Source organism: Gambusia affinis, linkage group LG14 (assembly GCF_019740435.1).
Source record: "Gambusia affinis linkage group LG14, SWU_Gaff_1.0, whole genome shotgun sequence".
Classification (NCBI taxonomy): Eukaryota; Metazoa; Chordata; class Actinopteri; order Cyprinodontiformes; family Poeciliidae; genus Gambusia; species Gambusia affinis.
In genome coordinates, this window is record NC_057881.1 from 12,918,240 (window position 1) to 12,942,686 (window position 24,447).

The 24,447-nt window shown below is 37.6% G+C and overlaps 1 protein-coding gene across 4 annotated transcripts in view; it reads left to right on the forward strand.

The window, feature by feature from the left end:
* The window catches only part of pag1 (phosphoprotein membrane anchor with glycosphingolipid microdomains 1), a 65,699-nt gene that overhangs the window by 32,959 nt on the left and 8,293 nt on the right, over positions 1 to 24,447 (forward strand). For 3 of the 4 annotated variants that reach the window (XM_044138290.1, XM_044138291.1, XM_044138289.1), the window contains 6 exons: positions 13,323 to 13,359; positions 15,205 to 15,436; positions 17,373 to 17,430; positions 20,241 to 20,337; positions 21,332 to 21,501; positions 21,659 to 22,090. In XM_044138290.1, coding sequence (XP_043994225.1) covers positions 15,249 to 15,436; positions 17,373 to 17,430; positions 20,241 to 20,337; positions 21,332 to 21,501; positions 21,659 to 22,090 — 945 coding nt within the window. In that variant the 5' untranslated portion in view covers positions 13,323 to 13,359; positions 15,205 to 15,248. Of the gene's footprint in view, positions 1 to 12,501; positions 12,622 to 13,322; positions 13,360 to 15,204; positions 15,437 to 17,372; positions 17,431 to 20,240; positions 20,338 to 21,331; positions 21,502 to 21,658; positions 22,091 to 24,447 lie in introns of those variants that run through there. The other variant, XM_044138292.1, reaches the window with a different exon arrangement.

Below are 24,447 nucleotides of genomic sequence, written 5' to 3' on the forward strand. Positions count from 1 at the left end.
GTTATGCATGCAGTTGTTTCAGTGCTAAATAAATCGGCTATATCCTTGTCAGGTTCGCCCGCATGGATGTGCATCTGCTTACGCACGAACAGTTCATATTTTTCTTTGCTTTCAGCAGAGGCAGGTCAACGTTGTCTGTTGAGGATCACTTGAAAACCAGACTACTCTCATGTTCACGGTTAGGTAATTTAGAGGTAGCCTGACATCCTCAAAATTCAGTTCTCTCTCCGTCTTGCTATTAGAGGTCATACTTACAGTATGAATGACAGTTCATCAAATCCTAATAATAGCTGAAATGTTTTTTTTTATTTTCACGCTTCATGCCTCTATTTACATATTTGGATGTTATGCCTGGTTGATCCGTTTAATTGCTGGATACTGTTGCAATGCACAAATTGCTTTTGTTTCAGCATTTTATTAATAGCGGAATGGCTCTGCCATCATACAGCTAATCAATTTTTGACAATGAAACAATGCGTTGTTGTGTCGGAGACACACAAAATTTGGCTCCTCTCATTAAGTTTCAGTTTTGCAAATGTTGGCCGTCTCTCACCAGAACATGGTGGTTACTAATTCACAGCCCTTAAACATTTCCTCGTTACAACCACAAGCTTCATGTTAGTTTTTTCTTATTGTAATTTTATGTGAAACACAAATTGGTGCACTGTTGTAAAATCAAAGTAAAATGTTTATAAAGTAAAAAAAAAATCCTGAATAATAGTGTGACTGCAGAGTCAATACTTTGTAGAACCACATTTTGCTGCAATTCCAACTGTAGGTCTTTGAGGGTATGTTTATGCCAGCGTTGTATATCCAGAGACTCATTTTTCAAATTATTATTATTAATTATAAAATGGCTCAAGCTCAGTCCAAAAATAAATAAATAGAGTGCATTTATGTGTCACAAATTCTCAGTTGAATTTAGGTTTTGGTCTTGAACTAGGTCACTTAAACACATGTAAATACTTTGGTCTAAATCAAAGTATCTCTGGCGGTATGTTTAGGGTCATTTTATGGTTGGAAGGTGAACCTTCACCCAAATCTCAAATCATTTGCGAAGTCTAACACGTTTTATTTCAGGATAGTTCTGTACATAGCTAGGATATTTATGCTGCCACTAAGAGGACTCATTGTGAGTGTTGTGCAGTTTTAGTTATAGATCAAACATGTTATCTTTTGCTTTCAGCCTAAAAAGTATCATTTTGATCTCTTTGGACCAGTGCTCATTCTTGAATACATTTTCTATTTCCTAAATTGCTTCAGGCAAAGTACAAATGGAACTTGTCTGGCTTTCTCCCTGCAGCCTAGGTTAGTTATTTTGTTAACAAATTTTTAATTCTGAGCTGTATCATATCGCAGCTCCTCCAAAGTCACTATGGGGCTTTTAGTTGTCTCTAATGGACTAAATAGGGTTCTGTGAGATGTCCAAAACTTGGGGAAGGGTATAATTACCTATTTCTGCCTTTAACCTCTCCACAACCTTCTCTTTGACCTCTCTACTGTTCTTTGGTCTTCATAAAGCTGTTTTTTAATGTTTACTACGAACAGCTGAATTTATACAGACTAATTGACACACAGGTGACCTCTGAAGACATTAGGCATTAACTTGGGCATCACAGTAAAGAGGTCTGAATGCAAATTTAAGAAAAAATGTAAAATCCTTGTTACTGTTTCTGCCAGTTCATTTAGGAAATACTTTGCGCTGGTCCATCACAAAGAGAATACATTAAATTTTGTGGCTGGACCGTTAGAAAAAATGAAGAAGTTCACATGGTATAGATATTTTTGCAGGGAGTTGCCTCAGTTGAATTTCCCCCTTTCTGTTTGACATGTTCGGAGGGTGTTTACAGTAGCTGTTACTATGGAGGTTTGCTGACAGTAACAACTGGGCGAAGTTCTTTACTGACGAGGTTCTTCCCCTTTTCAAGCTGAGAGAGCGTGTGAAAAAAAAGTGAAGTTAAAAGATATGTCAGAGTAACTGCAATACATGTATTTATTACAGTGGTTAAAGATGGGAAGATAAAAGCGGAACTGAGCTTTAGATTGAAAGAGTGATTATTCTCCCCATAATCTTAGTGCCCTAGACATAGTTAACTTCTCAGAGCTAAATGATAATGGTTTAAAGGTTTTGACCAGGTATTGGCAAAAGTAATTGTAGAAAGTACAAGTGAGAGAAGTTCTTCTTGTGGAAAAAAAAATAATTATATTTAAGCATGATTTAATTCATATAGCTAATAAAAGCTTTTGGTTAAAGAAGAGTTACAACTCTCCAGTTAAAGCCAATTGTGAGCAAGTGATTCAGCAGCGCATCAATTACATTACAGTTTTAGTTGTGTTTTGGAACACAAACTGGTGCTGGACTTCAGAGTCAGTCATGTCTGTTTAAAAAATGAACAGAGGAAGGCAGAAAATGAGGCTTTCCCATGGGGTTGTTGGACTTTAAATGGAGGCAGATTGAACAGACGCTCACAAGTGTTTACACAATCACTGCACATATGCACAGAGCCTCTGTGGGCTGTAGCAGCCCTGCGAGGTCAGGACAGGTCAGAGCATGATGAGGACGAGAAGAGCTTTGTCATTGGCGATGGAGAAACTGGACATGCTGTTGATCCGTGATCTTGCAGCTGGTTTGGATTTCAAGGGTTAGGGCATTATTCGTTAGCAAACCAGTTTAGAGGATGTTCTAAAATGATTTTTGAATTTTTTTGTTATTAAACAGGAACAAGGGGAAGACATAATGTAAATGTTGCTGCAAGACACTGCTTCTGCATCTTGTACAAGCAAAGGGCTTTATTACTTTGTGTCAATACAACAGATTTAATTGTAATATGAGAGCTGCAAATATGAGGGGAGCCTTTATAAATTATGCAGTTTCAATATTCCCATTTAGAGAAGATGGATCAATTTCTCATACTAAACCAATAACCCTTAGGCTGGCCAGTGTTACCACAGCAACATTGATATGTCCCTTGATGAGAAGCACCTGTTATTACGCTTCCTCTGCCTAACACACACACCTAAGACACATGGGGGCATGATTAGCAAATTAGAGTGAACTGAATTACATGCATGATGGTGCTTCTGGCTGAACGCCAGTCTGTTAGGTTTGGTGCTCAAGATTTTTTCTTTAATTATAATGAATCTGTGGAACTGATTCGACAGACTGTGCTGGTTCTGAATGCCTTTTTGTGCCTGTGTGTTTATTCAGATGATTACAGTGTCTCGGTCAGGGCAGGGTCGCTTTTGCACTGCAGAATGTAGGGAGTAGTAAATCATCAAACCTCCCTAGGGATAGGTGTATGTGTCACTATGGCTACTGTATATCAGCCTGAGTGCTTGTTCTGCTTTCCAGGATGTCTTTAATTTTTCTCTCTGTTTTCATTTCCGCTTTGCTTTTGTTTGCATTTTCTTCACCTGTACATCTGTGTTGATCCTGGTGTTTTTGTGCTGCTTGTTCATTCCCCTCTTTATTTTCGTCATCATCATCATCATCATCATCATCATCGTCATTCCTCCCCCTTTCTTGGCTGCACACCCCAATTCACCTTCACCCCTCCCCCATCATGCTCACCCACCATCCAAGTCGCCCTCTGGTCCTGGTCAGTGCCGTTGTGCAGCAAGGTTGTTTTTGCTGTTCATACAAACCCAAGCAAAAATGACATAAAAAACTTAGATTTGATCATTTATTGATTATATATATATTTTTTTTCATTCCATTTACTTATATATATATATATATATATATATAAAATCATATATTATATATATATTATATATATATATATAAAATCATACAAAACATTATTAAATGGAATGAAAATTATATTAAATGATTAAATTAAGCAGCCTGCTGAGCACAAATAAAGTTGTAAGATTTACCAGCACTCTGTGTGTTTTCAAGTCAGGACGTTACGCTGACACTAGAGCCACATGCGTTGCAGGTAGATTGTAGTAAAGCATTGATTAATGCCTGGTTTTAAAATTAGTTAACTGGACTTGTAGCCATTATTTTGTGCCCATTGTTGGACACCACATGGCAAACAGTTACACCTAGGATTTCTGTCGGCTAATGTGTGATCTCAGGTTTTGAAAATGGGCCGACAATCGGCCAACAGCTCTAAAATTGTGTAGTGTGCGCTGGGCATTACACTAAGGAAATGAGGAAGGGAGGGTCAGTGAAGAGCAGCGAGTTGAGCCTTTTTTCATTCAGTGTCATCAACAGAAAGAGAAAAAGGTAATGCCGATAATTAAAATGAGGTCGATAGTTTGAATTTATCGTGCGATTAATTGATTTATTGTTTATTGCGACAAGCCTACCTATGCATGTATGCATGATTTTTGTTTATCATCTATTAAAAATTTTTAAATAAAATTTTTTTGTAGATTATGGATAGTGTTATCTAAATAGTAGTCTAATAAAATCATATTTCCTTTCATTACTTGTTAAAATTATACAATTCAAGATTCATTCAGTTACATCACTTTCATGATGTGAAATCTTGTAATTTCTGTTACATGATTTTCACTTTGAAAGGCACTTTTATGCATAAAAACTACTGTGGCTGTTGATTAGGATTGGCTTAAAATGAGTCATTTCTCGGTGTCAGAAGATGTTTTCTGTTTTTATGTCACAATTTCAATCCACAATAAAGACTTAATTATACCCTCAGCTTGAGACACTCAGAATTTCTCAGTCATACTAAAAACTACAGATTTCAGCTGTTTAGCTGTCTTAAAGTGTTTAATGTCACGGAGTGGTCATTTTTTCCCCCTATTATATGTTTTAGAGGGCCTGAATCCCTTCCAGTCCATTTGTCCTCTGCTTTGCTGGTGGGGAGTTCAGAGGTTCTTTATCAAACAAATAAAACCCACCACCTGCAGCCTAATCATCCACAAGTTGCTTTTAAAACATCTCTCTTGATTTTTTATTTTTTTTTCTTCTTCTTCCCTGTCTGCCACCATAAATAGTGGTGATGGGTAGAAGGCCATGTTGCCATGGTGACGCTGCACTGTGGCAGCCGGTAATTATTCTGGTTTGAGCGCCAGCCGAGACACCAGCGGACCGGCACGCAGTTGCCAGATAGTGACACCTGGACAGGAGACGATATCAAGGGAGGAATTTTTATTATTATTATTATTATTATTATTATTATTATTATTATTATTATTATTATTACTATTATTATTATTCCCAGACACAAGTAATAGAGGGTCTGGCAGCATGCTGGGGAGTTTTTTTTTAAAGCAGGAATAAAAGATGAAGGTCAGAAAAATCACTGTGTCCTTGCTGGTCTTAACTACTGAACTCATAAGGATTTAATGTGAGAATCTTCATATTAGTCGTAATGCGTTACATGATACTGTTGAGCCATGATGTCACTTCGACATTATCTTCTCAGTTACATGATTGATCAATATAGTTGTTCCCCATGTGTTCTACACATTGGAGCATATTGTTCTCCTTTTATGTGGCACAATAAGACTGCATTTCAGTAGATATTATTCAAACTAATTTCAGTAATTCACTGTACAAATTGAAACTGGCTTATAGATTACACATAGACTGATTTAATCCAAAAGTTTACTTATGTTACTTTGGATGGTTCGATTATGCAAAAAAATTTAATAACTGATGGGAGCAAAAATAAAATGCATTTTTGTATTTGTAAAAAATTTCTACCTGCTTCTTAAAGTTTGTATAAAGAGTTGAGGGCAAGTGTGAGTAGTCGTCTTGCAAATGAAAAGTTATGGATTAAATATTTGAATTTGTGAAATGCAGTTGGGTGAAAGTCTCTGTGGTGTCAACTGCTTGGAGTGGGTGTTATGATAAGAAAACTACCATATAAATTAATTTTCTAGTGTTGTACTGGATGGTTGGAGCTTGTTTTGCATGAATTACTCTATTAGTGCAAAGGATGTTGCATCTTGAGTTTGCTTGAAGTCTGACTGAGGTCCGCTATGCACACCTCACACACATTGCTCAGGTAAATACTGTAAATTGTAAGCCACGCCCCTTTGGCTCTGTGATTCTTGCTGAATGTTTAGAAAGCACCCACGACCTCTGATCACATAGGATCTACATAAATGGAGGAAATAAAAGAAGGGTTTGTGGTTGTGATTTTAGTGCAGAATAGAAATGTGCGCCATCTGCTTTGTGCACTTTTTATGAAGTAATTTTTTTTCCCATTTAACTTTCCATTAATATGATCAGCCACCTTTAGCTATGACTTTACTGTTCTTGCGGAGGTTGTCGAGTCAGCAGAGAGTAATATAGACACCCTTTAGTCAAATTTTAATCGGATTAACCAAGTTGAAGGAAAGCAGAGAGAAAAGAGAAATAAATATTCATTGATACAGAACAAGAATTTTATGTTGTGTAAGATATTTAAGAAAATAATACTGAAGCTGTGAACTCATGAATTTCTTTATATGGTTGTTATCTCTAAACTACGTTTACTTTTTATGTTGAACACCAGACATCTTTTCCACAGTTTTTTCACTTAGTTCCACGACTGCAGTGGATTTTGTAGTCAATGTTAAAATCCAGCGCAGAATCTGAAGCGATGGAGGAAATTTACGTCAATATGGAACCTGTTGGACAAACTGCATCTAATCACACAGGTAAGAATGAAGTTACAGAGAAATCTAGTATGTATGTTATTCAATTTTTTGCTAATGTTAAGGTTTTTGTTAAGGTTGGAGCAGCTCCAAAGAGAGGCTCGGCCTCGGTGTGGTCGGGAATCCTGAATGTTTTAATTCTGGCTGAACTCATAGGCCTCAGTGTACACAGTGAGTCTTCTTCTAGTCATCTTACAGATGTAAAATGAGTAAATGTTATGTTTCTGTTTTTTCTACTGATCACATAGCGAGGGTTTAAAAAAAGAATAAAGCTTGGTGACTCAAAGTGTTGCAGAGAGGTGAAACATTACACCATGTTACATGAGTTTGATTCATTCTCAGTAATGGTTGCATCTGCAGCCGTTTAGCGTGTCTTTAATATCTCCTCTTTTTCAAACTATTTACCAAACAATTTATTTTTCAGTGTTACCTCAGTTTAAATTCTACAGGTGTAACCAAAATCATGAAACTATTTTATAAGTCTTAGTTGAAAATAGATGCCACTTCTTTTTTTCTGCAAACATGTTTGTTGATTTTTTCCCAGCTCATAACATGACAGCAGATTTTTCTGACATCGGCAACATGCTGACTGAACAGAACAGCAACTTTCTCTCCATGAACTCTAACTTCACTGAAACGGCTCCACGAGCTGAAGAGACTTTAAGGTTTGTCAAAACTTTAAAAAATTTGTATCTCTTTAAAAACTGAATTCTACACTGAATTGTAAAGTATAAATAATACCTTTCCTTTTTGGTTTAAATGAGTATAATGTAAATGAACAACTTTTATTGAATTTATTAAGTGCTCTATCATTTTCGTGTGCTAAAGAACAACAATGTAAAGCAAACTAAACTTTGATTCTTTTCTCCTTACAGGACAGACAAACATCAGTTGTTCCTGTTAATCCAGGGGCTGCAGAGGAAGAGCAGATCCAGTAGTGATGGATGATTAGGATCTGTGTTCACTGTGATATTATTCATCAATAATAATGTAGCTTATTAGTATGCTGTTACATAAAACCGTAAAGATAAATTGTACACTTCCAACTGACTTATAAAGCAACAATTTTACCCGTTGTACTCTGTGTTTTTCTTTCTTGTTAAAACTGACACGATAAACAAACGTTGGGGGATGGTTTTGTGCGCAGGATCGGTTTAGCATGATGCTCTCTGATTGTGTCTTGATGTGACTTTTACTACGAGACTTTATGGAACTCCAGTTGTGTCCGGTAATAACGGATTAAGCTCTATCTTGGTAGATTTTTATATTTCCAATTATTTACTATCATTTGTAATAAAGTAACGTCAACACCACAGATTCAGCTGTGAGGAGTTTGTTCTAGTCATCTTAAAGATGGCAAGAGTCAATGTCCTGTTGATTCTGAGTAACTGAATAATTAACCGAATGACATTTTATTAATTTCAGAGTTCAATCAGCGTTTTGTAGTGATCCTAGTCTAAGAAAGAAAGAAACAAAGATAGAAAGCAGCAAATGTTCATGTTGGTTCCACAGACTTACCTGAAAATATGGATCAAATCAGTCATTACAGGGTAAAAGTAATTTGAAGAGGGAGAAGCGTATAAACAAGTCAAGTCAATGACAAGTCAATGACATGATGCAATCTGCATTTTGAACTTTGATAACTTTTTTTTTTACTGACTTAAATAATATATTTAAATTGCTGCGTTGTTTGATAAGTAGAATAGAAGTGACTTTTTTGTAAATGGTTTTGAGATTACCTATTGTAAATTAACGTTTTATAAATCAACTGAATCGAATTAAGAAATTTGCCCGACTGACTGGACTGGAGAGAAATGATGAACAATGTTTTATGCTTTTCGTGGAAAACTAAGAAATTAAAACAGAAATTTTCCAATTGCATTTTACTACATACCGTTGCCTGGTGTCTGAGCAGGTAAAAGGTCATCCCAAGCAATAAGAAGAAGCTGTTGTCAAAATCATGATCTTAAATTTTATTTACAAAGAGATGAGTCATAATATTCTGTACCACATAATTCACTGCTTACAAATACTAAAAAGTCCTGTTTTGGAAAAATGTTTCATGTTTTTGCAGTTTGTTCAAATGTATGATTTCAACAGCAAGTGCTAAATCATATCCTGTTTTGTATTTTTATGTATGTCGTAATAGAGAGGATGCCGGGGCAGTGTGCTGTCCTGACACGATAAATGTTTCATCTACTATCTGGTCAACATACCAGTCAATTATACTGCATAGGACCAAGAGTTGTTTTGTTATTCAATCTTCTTCTTCTTACTGGGAATAATTAAATGTTTGCCTCGTGTCTCCTCTCTCAGAATTGGATGTGGCCTGGACCAGCTGTAATGGTCAAAGGTGTCTTTAAAGAGACAAATATCTCCATCACAGTGAAAAGTCTGCCCTGTGTTGGTTGCCTTTTTTCTTTGTGATTTGAGACACATAATAGGAAAGATACAGGAACCAGATTGAATAACAAAACAACTCTTGGTCCTATGCAGTATAATTGACTGGTATGTTGACCAGATAGTAGATGAAACGTTTATCGTGTCAGGACAGCACACTGCCCCGGCATCCTCTCTATTACGACATACATAAAAATACAAAACAGGATATGATTTAGCACTTGCTGTTGAAATCATACATTTGAACAAACTGCAAAAACATGAAACATTTTTCCAAAACAGGACTTTTTAGTATTTGTAAGCAGTGAATTATGTGGTACAGAATATTATGACTCATCTCTTTGTAAATAAAATTTAAGATCATGATTTTGACAACAGCTTCTTCTTATTGCTTGGGATGACCTTTTACCTGCTCAGACACCAGGCAACGGTATGTAGTAAAATGCAATTGGAAAATTTCTGTTTTAATTTCTTAGTTTTCCACGAAAAGCATAAAACATTGTTCATCATTTCTCTCCAGTCCAGTCAGTCGGGCAAATTTCTTAATTCGATTCAGTTGATTTATAAAACGTTAATTTACAATAGGTAATCTCAAAACCATTTACAAAAAAGTCACTTCTATTCTACTTATCAAACAACGCAGCAATTTAAATGTATTATTTAAGTCAGTAAAAAAAAAAGTTATCAAAGTTCAAAATGCAGATTGCATCATGTCGTTGACTTGTCATTGACTTGACTTGTTTATACGCTTCTCCCTCTTCAAATTACTTTTACCCTGTAATGACTGATTTGATCCATATTTTCAGGTAAGTCTGTGGAACCAACATGAACATTTGCTGCTTTCTACCTTTGTTTCTTTCTTTCTTAGACTAGGATCACTACAAAACGCTGATTGAACTCTGAAATTAATAAAATGTCATTCGGTTAATTATTCAGTTACTCAGAATCAACAGGACATTGACTCTTGCCATCTTTAAGATGACTAGAACAAACTCCTCACAGCTGAATCTGTGGTGTTGACGTTACTTTATTACAAATGATAGTAAATAATTGGAAATATAAAAATCTACCAAGATAGAGCTTAATCCATTATTACCGGACACAACTGGAGTTCCATAAAGTCTCGAGTAAAAGTCACATCAAGACACAATCAGAGAGCATCATGCTAAACCGATCCTGCGCACAAAACCATCCCCCAACGTTTGTTTATCGTGTCAGTTTTAACAAGAAAGAAAAACACAGAGTACAACGGGTAAAATTGTTGCTTTATAAGTCAGTTGGAAGTGTACAATTTATCTTTACGGTTTTATGTAACAGCATACTAATAAGCTATATTATTATTGATGAATAATATCACAGTGAACACAGATCCTAATCATCCATCACTACTGGATCTGCTCTTCCTCTGCAGCCCCTGGATTAACAGGAACAACTGATGTTTGTCTGTCCTGTAAGGAGAAAAGAATCAAAGTTTAGTTTGCTTTACATTGTTGTTCTTTAGCACACGAAAATGATAGAGCACTTAATAAATTCAATAAAAGTTGTTCATTTACATTATACTCATTTAAACCAAAAAGGAAAGGTATTATTTATACTTTACAATTCAGTGTAGAATTCAGTTTTTAAAGAGATACAAATTTTTTAAAGTTTTGACAAACCTTAAAGTCTCTTCAGCTCGTGGAGCCGTTTCAGTGAAGTTAGAGTTCATGGAGAGAAACTTGCTGTTCTGTTCGGTCAGCATGTTGCCGATGTCAGAAAAATCTGCTGTCATGTCATGAGCTGGGAAAAAACAAAAAAAAACAAGTCAACAAACATGTTTGCAGAAAAAAAAGAAGTGGCATCTATTTTCAACTAAGACTTATAAAATAGTTTCATGATTTTGGTTACACCTGTAGAATTTAAACTGAGGTAACACTGAAAAATAAATTGTTTGGTAAATAGTTTGAAAAAGAGGAGATATTAAAGACACGCTAAACGGCTGCAGATGCAACCATTACTGAGAATGAATCAAACTCATGTAACATGGTGTAATGTTTCACCTCTCTGCAACACTTTGAGTCACCAAGCTTTATTCTTTTTTTAAACCCTCGCTATGTGATCAGTAGAAAAAACAGAAACATAACATTTACTCATTTTACATCTGTAAGATGACTAGAAGAAGACTCACTGTGTACACTGAGGCCTATGAGTTCAGCCAGAATTAAAACATTCAGGATTCCCAAGCATACGACCACACCGAGGCCGAGCCTCTCTTTGGAGCTGCTCCAACCTTAACAAAAACCTTAACATTAGCAAAAAATTGAATAACATACATACTAGATTTCTCTGTAACTTCATTCTTACCTGTGTGATTAGATGCAGTTTGTCCAACAGGTTCCATATTGACGTAAATTTCCTCCATCGCTTCAGATTCTGCGCTGGATTTTAACATTGACTACAAAATCCACTGCAGTCGTGGAACTAAGTGAAAAAACTGTGGAAAAGATGTCTGGTGTTCAACATAAAAAGTAAACGTAGTTTAGAGATAACAACCATATAAAGAAATTCATGAGTTCACAGCTTCAGTATTATTTTCTTAAATATCTTACACAACATAAAATTCTTGTTCTGTATCAATGAATATTTATTTCTCTTTTCTCTCTGCTTTCCTTCAGCTTGGTTAATCCTACTTGTAATAAACACATTACACTTGTCTATGGGTGAAAAAATAATTGACTCTTTCCATCTTTAAGATGATGCAAAATTAAAAATAGCTTTGAATCACTGATATAAGGATGAACAATACATCTGATATTGTTATGTTCCTGCTCCTTGTGTCCAAAAATATTTCCTAAAGACTAATAAATTGTTGGAGCAGATGACCGGTTCCCTCCTTGGTCATGTGGACCCAACAGTTTTTCAGTTCTCATTCTGTCCTGATAACTAGTCACAGCCTTGCACTCAGTAAATACAAATATCATCTTTGCATTTTTCTTTCTAAATCCTCTTTTAACACTATTTTTTTGTCCAGTAGCAGAAATACTTACATTAAGAAAGCACAATGCCAGAATTGCATTATTACCAAACTTCTATAACCGCTGGATCAAATAACTATGGAATTGTACGTATTTATTCATATTTTAAAGACATGTACTTTTAGGACTGCCATCTAGTAAAAAAAAAAAGCTACATGAGCAGCTACAACAAAAAGTACTGTCTAAAACCAGTACTGTCTAAAACTCAGTCACCGTGTTTCCTCATCTTCTGAAACAGCCATCAGGCAGATCAACCATTTGACACACAGTTTGCTTTGTGAAGCACCGCCTCACTGGGAGGGAATCAAAAGGCTAATATGCCAATCGGGTGGGGACACGCCCATGGTTGGGACGATGTCAGCCCCTGTCTAGTCTTATGCCCTCTCCCGCGCAAATCCTGAGAGCTGAGAAATGCCAACGGTTTGAAAAATGTGTTGTTTTTTTTCTGAGACATACATTTTCCTTGTTCGCCATGTGTGTTGACCCAGAGGTCAGGAGAACTATCCTGAGGGATTTCTGTCCCCCCGCCTCAAAACAGGACCGTAACTCCCGCTTCACGTCTCAGGAAGATATTCTGCTTAAACTAGAGGTAACTACAACATCCCAAATCTATTTAAATATATTATATTGTATATTATTCTAGATTATCTAACACATATTATATTACTCTTAAAACTCATGTTTTTCATTCTTTAATTGCATTATTCTTAAAACTCAGATGTCATAATAGATGGGGTGAAATGGGGGATGGGTAACTTGACACCGGAAGGGGGGAGGGGCGGTAATACACCGGAAATTAAAATGATTAGGGTCATTAATCACTCTCGATTAAAATTTGACTAAAGGGTGTCTATATTACTCTCTGTCAGCATTCTCCCACAAGATTTTGTAGGTCATAACATTGTCATAACATTTCTGTATTAAAACCCTTTTTTTGTGTGTCTTATGCAAAGAAAAGTTGGTTTTGAATTCCTGTTGGTTGTAAGCTATGATTATCAAAATTCACAGCGGGAAAGAATTACCTGTGTGTAATAAATATGTATCTAAATTTCCCATTTCATATGGAATTACTGAAAGAAAATCATGTTTCAGAGATGCACCTGTGTGTGCGAACCAGAGCTTTTAGCCAGCCTGTTCTGAATTTGCTCACAAATTCCCTCATTACCCCCCGACTTACATGGCTTTCCTCTCTACAGTCACTGATACTCTCTCCCACAAAAAGCCAATCCCCACTCCCTGAGGTAATAACCTTCCCCTACATCCTTCTAATTTTTATCTGCTGTCTTCCAGGCGAGGCCATCCCTGACTAATCATCCACAGTGTCGAGGTAAGGCTGTTTTCTCCTCCTCAACAGGCACTCGCACAGAAATCCCGGTGTGTTTGTATCAAGAGAAACTCAACTCCTGTAACCAAAACAGAAATCTCTCCTCAACGTCCTTTGTGGAAGAAATTTAATTTGACTTCTGCAGCTCAACCCAAGACACACACAAAACTTTCTCGCCTGGTAGAACTGAGTCCACAGCTCCTACGCTCCCAGGACACATTAGCATAAGACAGCCAGAGAGACAAAGAAGTTGTTCAGTCCTGGAACAACATGCGTTCATTCTGTACACACTGTCTGGCTGGAGTTTGGCTCATGCAAAATAAAGAGCTGGATTTCTACAGTTTTTCTTGCAACATCCGAGATGTTGCAAGGAAAACATGTGGCTGTCTTCGGACAGCCATTCAGCCATTCTATTCAGGTTATTGAATAGAAATGCCTAAGCAGGCAAATATGCAGACTCTAAACACTCCTGACTTTGTGCAATCCTTGCTCATCAGCCTCCTTTGTATCTCTGCACCCTTGGGAACCCGCAAAGCACACTCTCTCTGGGCTGCATACCAGCCCTCTCCACATATATTTGTTTGACATTTCTTGAGGCTCACACATTTTCCACCACCTCTCCCAGCTGTGCCCCCCCCCCTCCGCACTTTCCACATCACCCATGAATCATCTGTGATAACATCAGGGGGTTCCATCAGTTCAGTGAAGCCTAACTTTAGCTGTTAGACAGAGACGTGAGGAGCTTTCTGATGCTGTGCGCAGAGCCCGCATGCTGCCTGTGGAGGCTCTGTATAGAGGGGGGTCACTGCAGCAGACTGCACTGCAGCCGCTCTCTGCTCTGGCCTGCCACCTGCTGGTCATATCCAGATATAACATGCAGTTGAAGTGAGCTGAGGGGTTCAGCCCAAAAAAAAAAGGTCACTTTCAAAGAAAGACATAAAAATGTTTTTATTTTGATCAAATTTATAATGTGATGTTGTGGTCTTGTCTAAATAATCTTTGTAAGTATTTTTGTTAAATGAACCACATAACCACACTCAAATCTTAGTAAAATTATGTGTATTGTAGTAAATTTCCCATACGGTTCTGGTGTTATAAATATCCACATTTGTATAGTCTGTGGCTAAAAATGCCCCTTAACCTTAACAACTCGATTTAAAATAAGAAAATTTAAAATCCGGAGTTTTCTGGCTACCAGTCTCCAAAACAGAGAAAAACAAACAGCTGTAAGGTTGATTTAGTTTACTTGAGTCAATGTTTCAGGCAGGGTTTTAAGTTAATGATCTTCAAAGTTTGATATTTTGGTCAATCTTTCACAGCTCTGTGTTTGATTCAGCTTTTACAAGGTGCTTGACACCTTGTAAAAGCTTTTCACTTTCTGGCACTTCTGGTAACAATCTGTAAGAATTTTTTCTCTTTTTTTTTTTTTTTTTACAGTAACATAATTTAGCACAGAGTATTTTAGAAATCGACAACAATTAAATTCAAGATATTTATTTGGTGTTGGGAGGAAAAGAATACCAGTAGCATTTAGAGAAGTCTCTGAACTTTGGTCAACATTAAGATAGCATCTGGTGGTTACTATGGAAACTGTTGCTGTTTTCTAGAACTGACTTTCCTTTTGCATTCTTTTATCTTTGGGTGATGCTCGTCTCATTTCCAATAAGAAAACTTAGGTCTTGTTTGAATAAAATTAATGTTTTTTTTTTCCCTCTCTTTTCACTCTCACCTTTTCTGGGTGTCAAAGCAACACATCATCACAGTTTGAACAATTTGGAGGGATTTTTGAACTTGGCTCCAGCTGAACTTGTACTCAGCTGTGTCTGTATTTTGCTTGTCTTTTCCCAGCTGGTACCTGTCCGATGTCCTCTGCCCACACAGTGTGATGTGTCATGGCTCCGGTGCTGAGTGGAGTGCGGTGGCTTTCGGAGGCGGGAGTTGTTGGGTCGGGGACGGCAGCTGCCACTGGCGCCGCGTACTGGCCGCAGAGTGAGCAGCTGGTGTTGGTCGTCACACTCAGCATCGTCACCGGCTTGTTGCTGCTCTCTGTGCTGCTTGGGCTGTGCGCCAGCTGTCAGGGGTGAGCCGCATCGCACAACATGAGTCCCCTATTGTACTTTTCCTGTTGTTCAGGAATATGACTCTAAGGCCAGAAATGGCGCTTGATAACCTCAAACGGAAGCAAGATAAAATTATAAAAATGTCTAAGTTTGCAAGATGAGTCAGATTAGCTAGAAGTTAATCTAGCTAATCTGACTAGATTAGCTAGATTAAATTGCATCTTTTAACCAAGGCCTGATGTTCAAATCTTTGTCACAGGTTCACGGGAAGCATATTTCGTACACTCACATATTAAAAGATTATCACATTTATTTTTAACCAGCAATATTGCAAACTCTTTTAGTATTGTTGCAAAGAATATATACCTTTTTTTTTAGCAGTTTAGTGTGACCTTTCAACTGCTCTCCTTTGGAAGCAAATTGTTGTTTATTGTAGCATAGGGCTGTTGTAAACAAATATTTTAGTAATCGAGTAATCTATCGATTAGTCTTATGATTAATCGAGTAATCTGATTAAAAAAAGATCAAATAAACCATTGGTAAATCTAACATAACAGCAGCATTACTATCACATATCAACATCAGTCCAGTTTTTCACATTTTAGCTTCCCTAACAATAACTTTTCTGTAGTTTAGAAAATTAACTCGTAACAATAATAGCTCACTTTCTAAGTTAACCTGTAGAAATGTTACACAAGAATCTGAAATTATATTCAATTTAATAATAAAGAGGCAGGCTCACAAATACAAAAAAATGTCTGTACTCCAGCTTTTCATTTATGCATTCATCTTCAGTCAATTTAATAGATGAACTCTCACCTTGCTGTTCCATTTATAGCTTTTGTGTTCATGTTAGCGACGGGATTTGACACCTTCGTTAGTCACACACAGAAACATCTACCAGTTATGTGCCGCCACCCATTTGTTGAGACGAGGATGATATGAAAGAAATTTTACGGTTCGTCCATAAAGCTACGCTGAGGTTAATCATCTAATGCGCAGCCGGCCATCATGTTCAGTCTATCTAACACTTAGCTTTCGTCAACAACTCAGGCGGAAGTGAGAGCTCTGCGCAACGCAAGTAATAACCCGGCCGGAACACGGTACGCTAAATGATAAAATATAATTTAGCGAAGCTTCGAGGCAGATTCATTTTCCTCGAGAAATTTTAATAATCTAGGTACTCGAATCACTCGAGGAATCGTTTCAGCCCTATCATAGCAGCACATCACTAATGAACACCTTCACAGGTGCATCTGAATAAATCAGAAAATTATTGTGAATAATTAATTCCTTTAATTCAGTTAAAAATTGAAGATTAAATATTATGCAGAATCATAGCATGCACAGTGTGGTGAAAACTCCACATTTAGTGAATAATACACCAAAGAAATAAAAGAGGGTTTTAATACTGATACAATGTTTTGTTTTTACAAAAAAACGCTCAGTAGTAATATAAAAGAATTACTAAAATCAACTTTTTGTTGAAATTCTGATGAATTGAGATACACCTGTACTTTCTTGTATGTTATATTTTTGTACTTCTCTCAAACATGTCTATTATATTTTCCTTTTCTATGGGTCCAGTTCATTGTGATATAGGTTTTTTTGGTTTTCCATATTCCTTTCATGGTACATTCATTGTTGTGTCTGTTCTCAGAGCCCCTCCATGTCAGACAGAAGCCCACAGGCTTTGTTTAAAGAATCCTGGCAGGTCCGTTACACTGGATTGCATCAGATTGCACCAGCGGACCTTACAAAGTGAACAAAGAGGGTGTATTTTTTTTACCTGAAGGACAAAGTCCTTGCATTCCTGGATAGCTGTGTACACATTAGAGGCTGGAGCTTTTTGAACCAAATCTGTTATTTGATCATGTGTGATAGTCAAAACAATGAAACTCACACTTCTCTGGTGCACTTATCCCTCTATTGTTTTTTTATACTTCTCTCTTTCAGGCAGAAGAAAGTAATAAATGGAACTACTACAGGAGACCAAGAAAACCTTGTAAATGGAGTAAGTGGGATCACAGGGTTTTTACTGCGTTTTAGTACAAATATGATCTAAGTATGATCTATGTTCTTGCAACAGTGTTTCTCTTTTCCCCGCTCATTCTTAACATATTAGAATAAACTAAGGTATTTTGTGCTCATTGGTAAGTTAATCGTAATGCTTGGCAAATAATTAGCCCAGTTCTATTCAAACTTCATTAAAGCAAAGTCAAATTCAGTTGAATATAAAAAACTAACCGGTAAAAAAAACCTAATTAAATTAAAGAATATTTATCTGAGAAAGTCCAGCTGATTGTTGTCTTTGCAGTGAGTCTGTCTCGAGGTAGCATGTAGGTCCATTTAGCATTTGAAAACAACCAGCAGAAGCAGACCGTATGAAGAACCAGGTGTTTTTTTATGGAAAGAGAAATAGTTCATAATATTGATTGCTTTGCCTGGGCTTCATTCAGTGAGGAAAACGCAGCTAAATGCAAGGCAAAGAATACTTTCTGTGGGAAAAATCAAGAGAGGAAGCATAATTAGCGTACTAGCGTACTTTCAATATGAAGCACAGCTAAATTTGTAAACAATGCTCAAAGATTACTTTCAATGGGAGGAAAAAGATATTGGAAGATGAAAATAATAGTAGTGATAACTTCACGAGTTCATCTTTATCCGAGAAAGAGATGCTACTAAAGACAAACACAATAAGATGTACATCCTATTGTGTTTGTCTTTAATAGACAAGAATACTTTACTTCTTCAATAAGAAGAAAGACAAATGAAATCAAAGTTAAAGGCAAAATTATTGTGAAACATTTCTACAATCATGTCTATCTCTACAGTATGAAGAGAGAACATGGGTGAACTTTCACTGACATTTCCAGATTGATTACTTTACTGTTGTAAAGTCTCTCAATTCTGTGAGACTGAAAAGAATTATAGAGTATTTATTAAGGTGACAATTGTTGGGCAATTGTTTCTCTACTAATAAATAAGAGGCGTTCTCTTTAACAGTTATTGGATACTAATTACCAAATAAATGAATAGTCATACCCCAGTAATCAAAACACTATTGGATCTGACAAATCTCCAGTTTTCACAGCCTGAACTATGTCCTCTCGCTCTCTTATTGTCTGTCATTCAGTGGCTTTATCGTCTGCATCAGTCTGTCGCATACAGTCCTCTGTGAGAACATCCAGCAGAGTGCTTTTTGTATTTGATTGATATCTTTACCCCAACCTTGTGCACAAACATTATTCAGCAGCTTGCCAGATTGTTACAAGAGGTGCCCATTTGTATGACAGACCATGTCAAGCCTGGCAGGGTAAATGGGGGTCTTTGTCTGTGAGCATGACACGCTTTTCCTCTGTCACCTGCAATATCTCTGCATTGAATCCCTCTTATGCCTCTCACTCTTAATATATTTGTAGGTTCTCTGTTACTGCACTAAGGACAATTTCTCTTTAATTTTGTCAAGGAAAGACAATTTCTCTTTCCTTGTGACTTTCATTTAAACACAAGGAATGAAACAGACCATTACGATGAGGTCCAATAAAACCTGACATGATGGCGACATTTTTTACGTAATACTGTGGACAACTTTTATTAACGATATAACAGAAAACATTTTAAAAATGTCATCATATTTTTTTGTCTTAAGAGGACAAGCAATGGCTAGACCTCATGAAAAATATTGGGGTTATAAAACAGTTAAAACATTACATCATTGAAACCGGCAGCTGTTAGAGTGCATGTCCACTAGATGGGGATGTAGAGCTTCTTTTACACCCTCCTTCTTTCACACACACAGAATGAAAACAAAAAACCTAAACAAAGAACCATCAAGCTTCACACCTTTTGGTGATTTTTTTCACATTTTCTGAACTCTAACGGAGGAACTACAGAAACAAGAGAGTTTGAGCAGACTGCATGTTAACAAATCTCGTCTCTGTTTTAAAAACCGCATGTGATGATTGATGTACTTATCTGCAACTGTTATTTGGAGTTGGAAATGGTGGAGGCAAACTTTTCATGAGGGCTAAATAGAGATGTTGATTTTAACAGGCTTGCATGATGTTGCTGGAAGGTGCTCATATTTAGGTGCAAGAACAGGATGTCAGCTGCTGGAGCGTCTTTGTGCAACACTGACAGTTTCAGAGATATTGCTCAGTGTCACTGAGGTTTTTGTGGAAGGAAGTTTGGTAAAGCAGGGCAACAGATTTTTGTGTGGCTTACCCTTCTTGGATGAACTTTTCTAATCTCCTTGACATAGTGTTGCTGTCTTAACACAGTCAATCTTAGATGGAAAACATCTTAGATCTTAGAAGAACAGCATGAAAGAAAATGTGTCCATCTGAGATGTTTTTGTCGTGTTTATTTTAAAACATGCCAGATGCCGATGATTTATCATAACGCAAGTCCCATACATGCAACACGCCTGATTAAGTTTGAATTTTCCTTTGTTTTTTATGCAAACAGAAAATGTTAACTATCTATAGAAGTCTTTTCTTGGTAATCAAGAAAAACGGATGCTTAATTAGGCATGAATAATGTTTGGATAATGAACTTAAAGTAGTGTGACCAGAATAGCTCAGAGAAGCAGAGATAAAGAAGCAGGGAAGCATGAAAAAATGAATTAGTGCTGCAAATATGAGAGAAATATCCAGAAAGCTGGAGAACCTTTATAGAAATCTGCTTCTCTTTATTCTGCATTGTGCAGACGTGTGAAAGTCAACCATTTTGTCCTAATGGGGACGAGCCCGGATTGATTTTTGCTCAGCAGCGAGGTGAGCTCTCTCTGCAGTGACAAACATCTCATCCTTTGTTGTGCAGGTGTCGGAGAAGGAGATGGTCAGCCAATCAGCAGACAGTCCAGTGACTGACGCAGCAGTCAGCAGCTCTCACAACGGTCCTCTAACCAGCGGTACAAGTAAGCAGAGACATATAGCCTCAGAGCTGTGAGCCATCATGTTTCAGCTTCAACTTCTGGATGCTGTTGCTTAGTGGTACATCTATGGAATGTCGTAAAAGTGTTAATACCCCTTAAACCTTTTCCAATCTTCTCACATTAAAGCAACACACAACAAAGTATATAATAAATTCAAGAAAGAGTATATCACAGCTTACAGGTAGAAGGAAAATTATCTATGCTTAGAAATTTTGTATAATTAAACATCTAAAAAGTGTGTTTTGTTTCTTTAGAGATTCTTTAATATCTCTAAAGAATGGCAAAACTTCATACCCAGACATTACCATTGACCTTAACTGAGTGACTAGGGAAAGAGAACTCTGGCAGAGCTGCAGATATCCACAGCTCAGGTAGGATAATCTGTTGTTGTGCACTACACAAATCTGGCAGTTTTGGAGGAATAGCAAAGCTTGTTGAATTATAGAAAGAAAGCCAACATGATCTTCCGCTGGAATTTTCCACAAGCCATGTTGGCAACAGTAAATGTGTGAAAAGTGCTTTGGTCAGATTAGACTAAAATTTAGGGCTTTAAAACATGCCTCTTGCTGTGAGAATGCTTTTCTCCAGCAGGGATAGGGAAGCTGCTCAGAGTTTGGGGGAATGACCAAAGCAGAGATACATTATTATTAGTAGCTTACAGTACTTAAAACATGTGACAAACTCATTGCCAGCAGGGTTAAATCCAGCCCACTGTAGCTGTATATGAGGCCAAAATGGAAATAGTTTGACACCCCTGTTTAAGGATTGACTGCTAAAATCTTAACAGAATAGCTCACCTTTTGGTGTTTCAGTGGGGGGTCCTGTTTTGTCAGTAAAAGGGGGACCACACACTTTAAGGATCATAATGTTACACCTGATTGCTGTAGGTTGAAATATGTTGTAATGTGACCAAAATTGGAAATAAATTCAACATGCAACAGAAGAAAAAAGTAGGCTCTGTCTCTTCCTTCGACAGTCCTCTCAGACACACAAGACACCAGCCCTCAGTTGTCCGAGGAGCTGCTCTCCAGCCAATCAGAGCTCAGGTCCTCTAAGTGCCATCAGGACCGAGAGCTTCCCAGCCTCCCTCCTGGCAGTGCCCCCATGGAGGACAGACCCCCAGCCTCAGGAGACAGCACTTATGAGGTCGGCATTTAAAGTCACCTTCCGTTGTGTCTCTATTATGTCAGATGTTGAATGTTCTTGACAGTACTGGCGAATTAAATGATGAGAAACCCAGAAGAATGTGTGTTGCTTTGTAACTCACACAGCAAAGTGACAAGTCTGCCTCTGTGGTATCCAGGTGGTGAAGGAGATGGAGGTGGCATCCCGCGACGTCAGCGTTGAGGACTCTCTCTACGAGACTGTCAAGGAGATCAAAGACACCTCAGTGCAGCCTTGCCTTGCCAACGGTACCGTCCAGCCGAGCCCCGATGAACCTCCACCTCAACCTCCCGCCCTCGTCAACGGCCACCCCAGCCCCTGCACCCCAGAGCGGGTGCCGCTGAGTGAAGGGGTCGAGTACGCCTCTGTTGACCTGCGAAAGAAGAGCCGACACAGCGCTGACTTGGATGCCAAAAGGCGCTCCGATAACGCCGCCATTCCCTCACGCAAACCTGCGGAGGAGCCAGAGGAGGAGCCGCCGCCGCCTGTACCGAAGAAGGTTCTCGACGAAAACGACAACCAGCCAGCGGTGATGAATGGTGTGGAAGGGTCTGGGCTGGACAATGGAGAGGTGAGGAGTTTGTTGCACACCAACAGATGATTTTACATTGCAAAGGTAAAAACTGAAATATGTCACTTTTGTAAGCAGTCTTACAAAAGTATCAATGCCACCTGAAATATTATGTCAAATTAGAAACCATTACAAGCTCCAATGTATTTTTTCAGGATTTTATGTGATGGAATGACACTTGAAGATTATAATTTTGTGGGGTTCATTGTTTTTTTGGAAACATCAATCTGAAAAATTGTGGCGTGCATTTGTATTTAATCCACTCAATGCTTTTTAAACATCTTTTGGTTCATTTAGCCTATTTTTCACAGACTACCTGAAATTCAGTGAGAATTTCAATAACCAATCTTTTTCAAGTTTAGCCACAGACTCATGGTTGAATTTATGTCTAACCTTAGACTGCACCATAATTTCATCCAAACCACTGAATCTCCGACTGAATTTTAAGATTGTAATCCTTCTGGTGGATAAACCAACACATAAATCTAAAATATTTTTGAGTTTTTAAAGGTGACCTCTATACTTGTGTGACTTCTGACAGCAATTGTTTGGGGTAGATTTTATTTATCATAGAAAGGGGCCTGAACACAAATGCATGCAGTTTTCTTTCAGATTCCATATTTGCAACCCATATATAAATTTCTTTTGACAGTGTAGTTATGCATAACTTGGCATTTATTGAAGTTTAGTTGGTGGTTAAGAAAATATGAAAAATAAATCAAGGGGGGTGAATACCTTTGCACTTTTAGTTTTTTTAAAAATTACTCCAACTATTTTGAGAACAGTATCCTTCAGGATGACCATCAGTGAGCCTATATCTTCAGCGCCACAAAGCGTGAAACAAAGAACTTTGATGATGTCGAAGAGAAGACTAAAATCGGCAGCTGGAGTTAGAAAAGCAGAAGAAGATAGATGAAATAGAGATGATGATGGCGAGATTTACTCAGAAAGGCACCGAAAGGATTGGAAGGTATTAAGAAGAAAGAGTCAAGGGTTCGGGGTGAGAGTTGGTAGGATAGAAAGCGAGAAACGTGGAGAAGGAAAACGCGACAGCATACAGATGAAGTCCTCTGTAGCAACGAGTGAAAAGTAGTGAAGATGGTGGAATGATAAGGAAAAAATGGCGCTAAAGAGGAGGAGGTATGAAAGAGGGAGATGTGATGGTGAAGAGATGGGAATGATTGAAGAGGTGAAAACCGATAAACATCGCTGTAGTGTCAGGAGCGGAGCAAAGTAGAGCTGCTCTCAGGAAGCTGCCTTTGGCATGCCAACAACACATCACATTAACATCACAGAAAAACTGCTTGATGAGGCAACTTTTCTAATTTAAAAACTCTCCCCTGAAGTTATATGTGTTTGCTTTCATCTTTGTTCACATTTCTTTCCCTTCCCCCTGTTTAACTGAATGATGTGGTTCACCAGTTTGCAAAGTAAAGCTACATTTATTTGTTACTGCTTTGGCTGTGAAACTAAAAAAACACAATACCTTGTCAAGAAGGCATCATAACAATGGAAATGAAACATAACCTGCATCTAGATCAGTACCAAAAGTGATCATTGCTGTGCAACCATGAACTGAATGAACTTGGGATAAGTTTCATAAAAAAGACAAGGTGATTTCTTTTAAAGGTTTGCCTTATGAAAACAATAGAGACCCACCCTGCACCAGCATTGTTTTTGGGGGCAAAAAATTCATGTGTATATCTATATTATATATCTAGTTTATTTTGATGAGTGTGTAGTCCATGCTGTGTAAATGTTATTCTCCATAAAAATTATAAAACATCTGATTTATGCCCCCGGTGTTCCCTCAGTTTTCAAGACTTTTACCTTAAATTTAATCTTCCAATTTATTTATTTTTTTTTTTTAAGTGTAAATGTTGAAGCAGCTGAAAATAACCCCCGCCCCCCCCCCGTTCTGCTATCCATCCATGTTCTGAAGTTGTGGAGAGAAACAGAAATACAGTCCTCTGTAACATGTTAAAAATGTACTACAGCATATCTGAAGTTCATGTTAAACCTACATAGAGTCATTACTGTATATACAGTTAGTTTCACTCATACTGTTTGATGGAGTGATATTTTGCAGCTTGTTTGTTAGACCTGGTTTTTTGGTGGGGTTTTTTTTCCCCCATTCCCTCGACTCCTGCTGAGAGGTGGGAAACATCACAGTAATCAGGTATATGGCAGTCTGTCATCTAATTTAATTCCTCCTCTGAAGATCTAAAATGTGTCATCGCTCCCCCTCTGTTGCCCCCAGCTGCCTATGTGGCCTCTCTACTCTCTATTGTCAGTAGCAGCACAGTTTTTTTCAGAGATATTGCCCAGTGTGGTTCAAAAAATCATTTTATAACCAT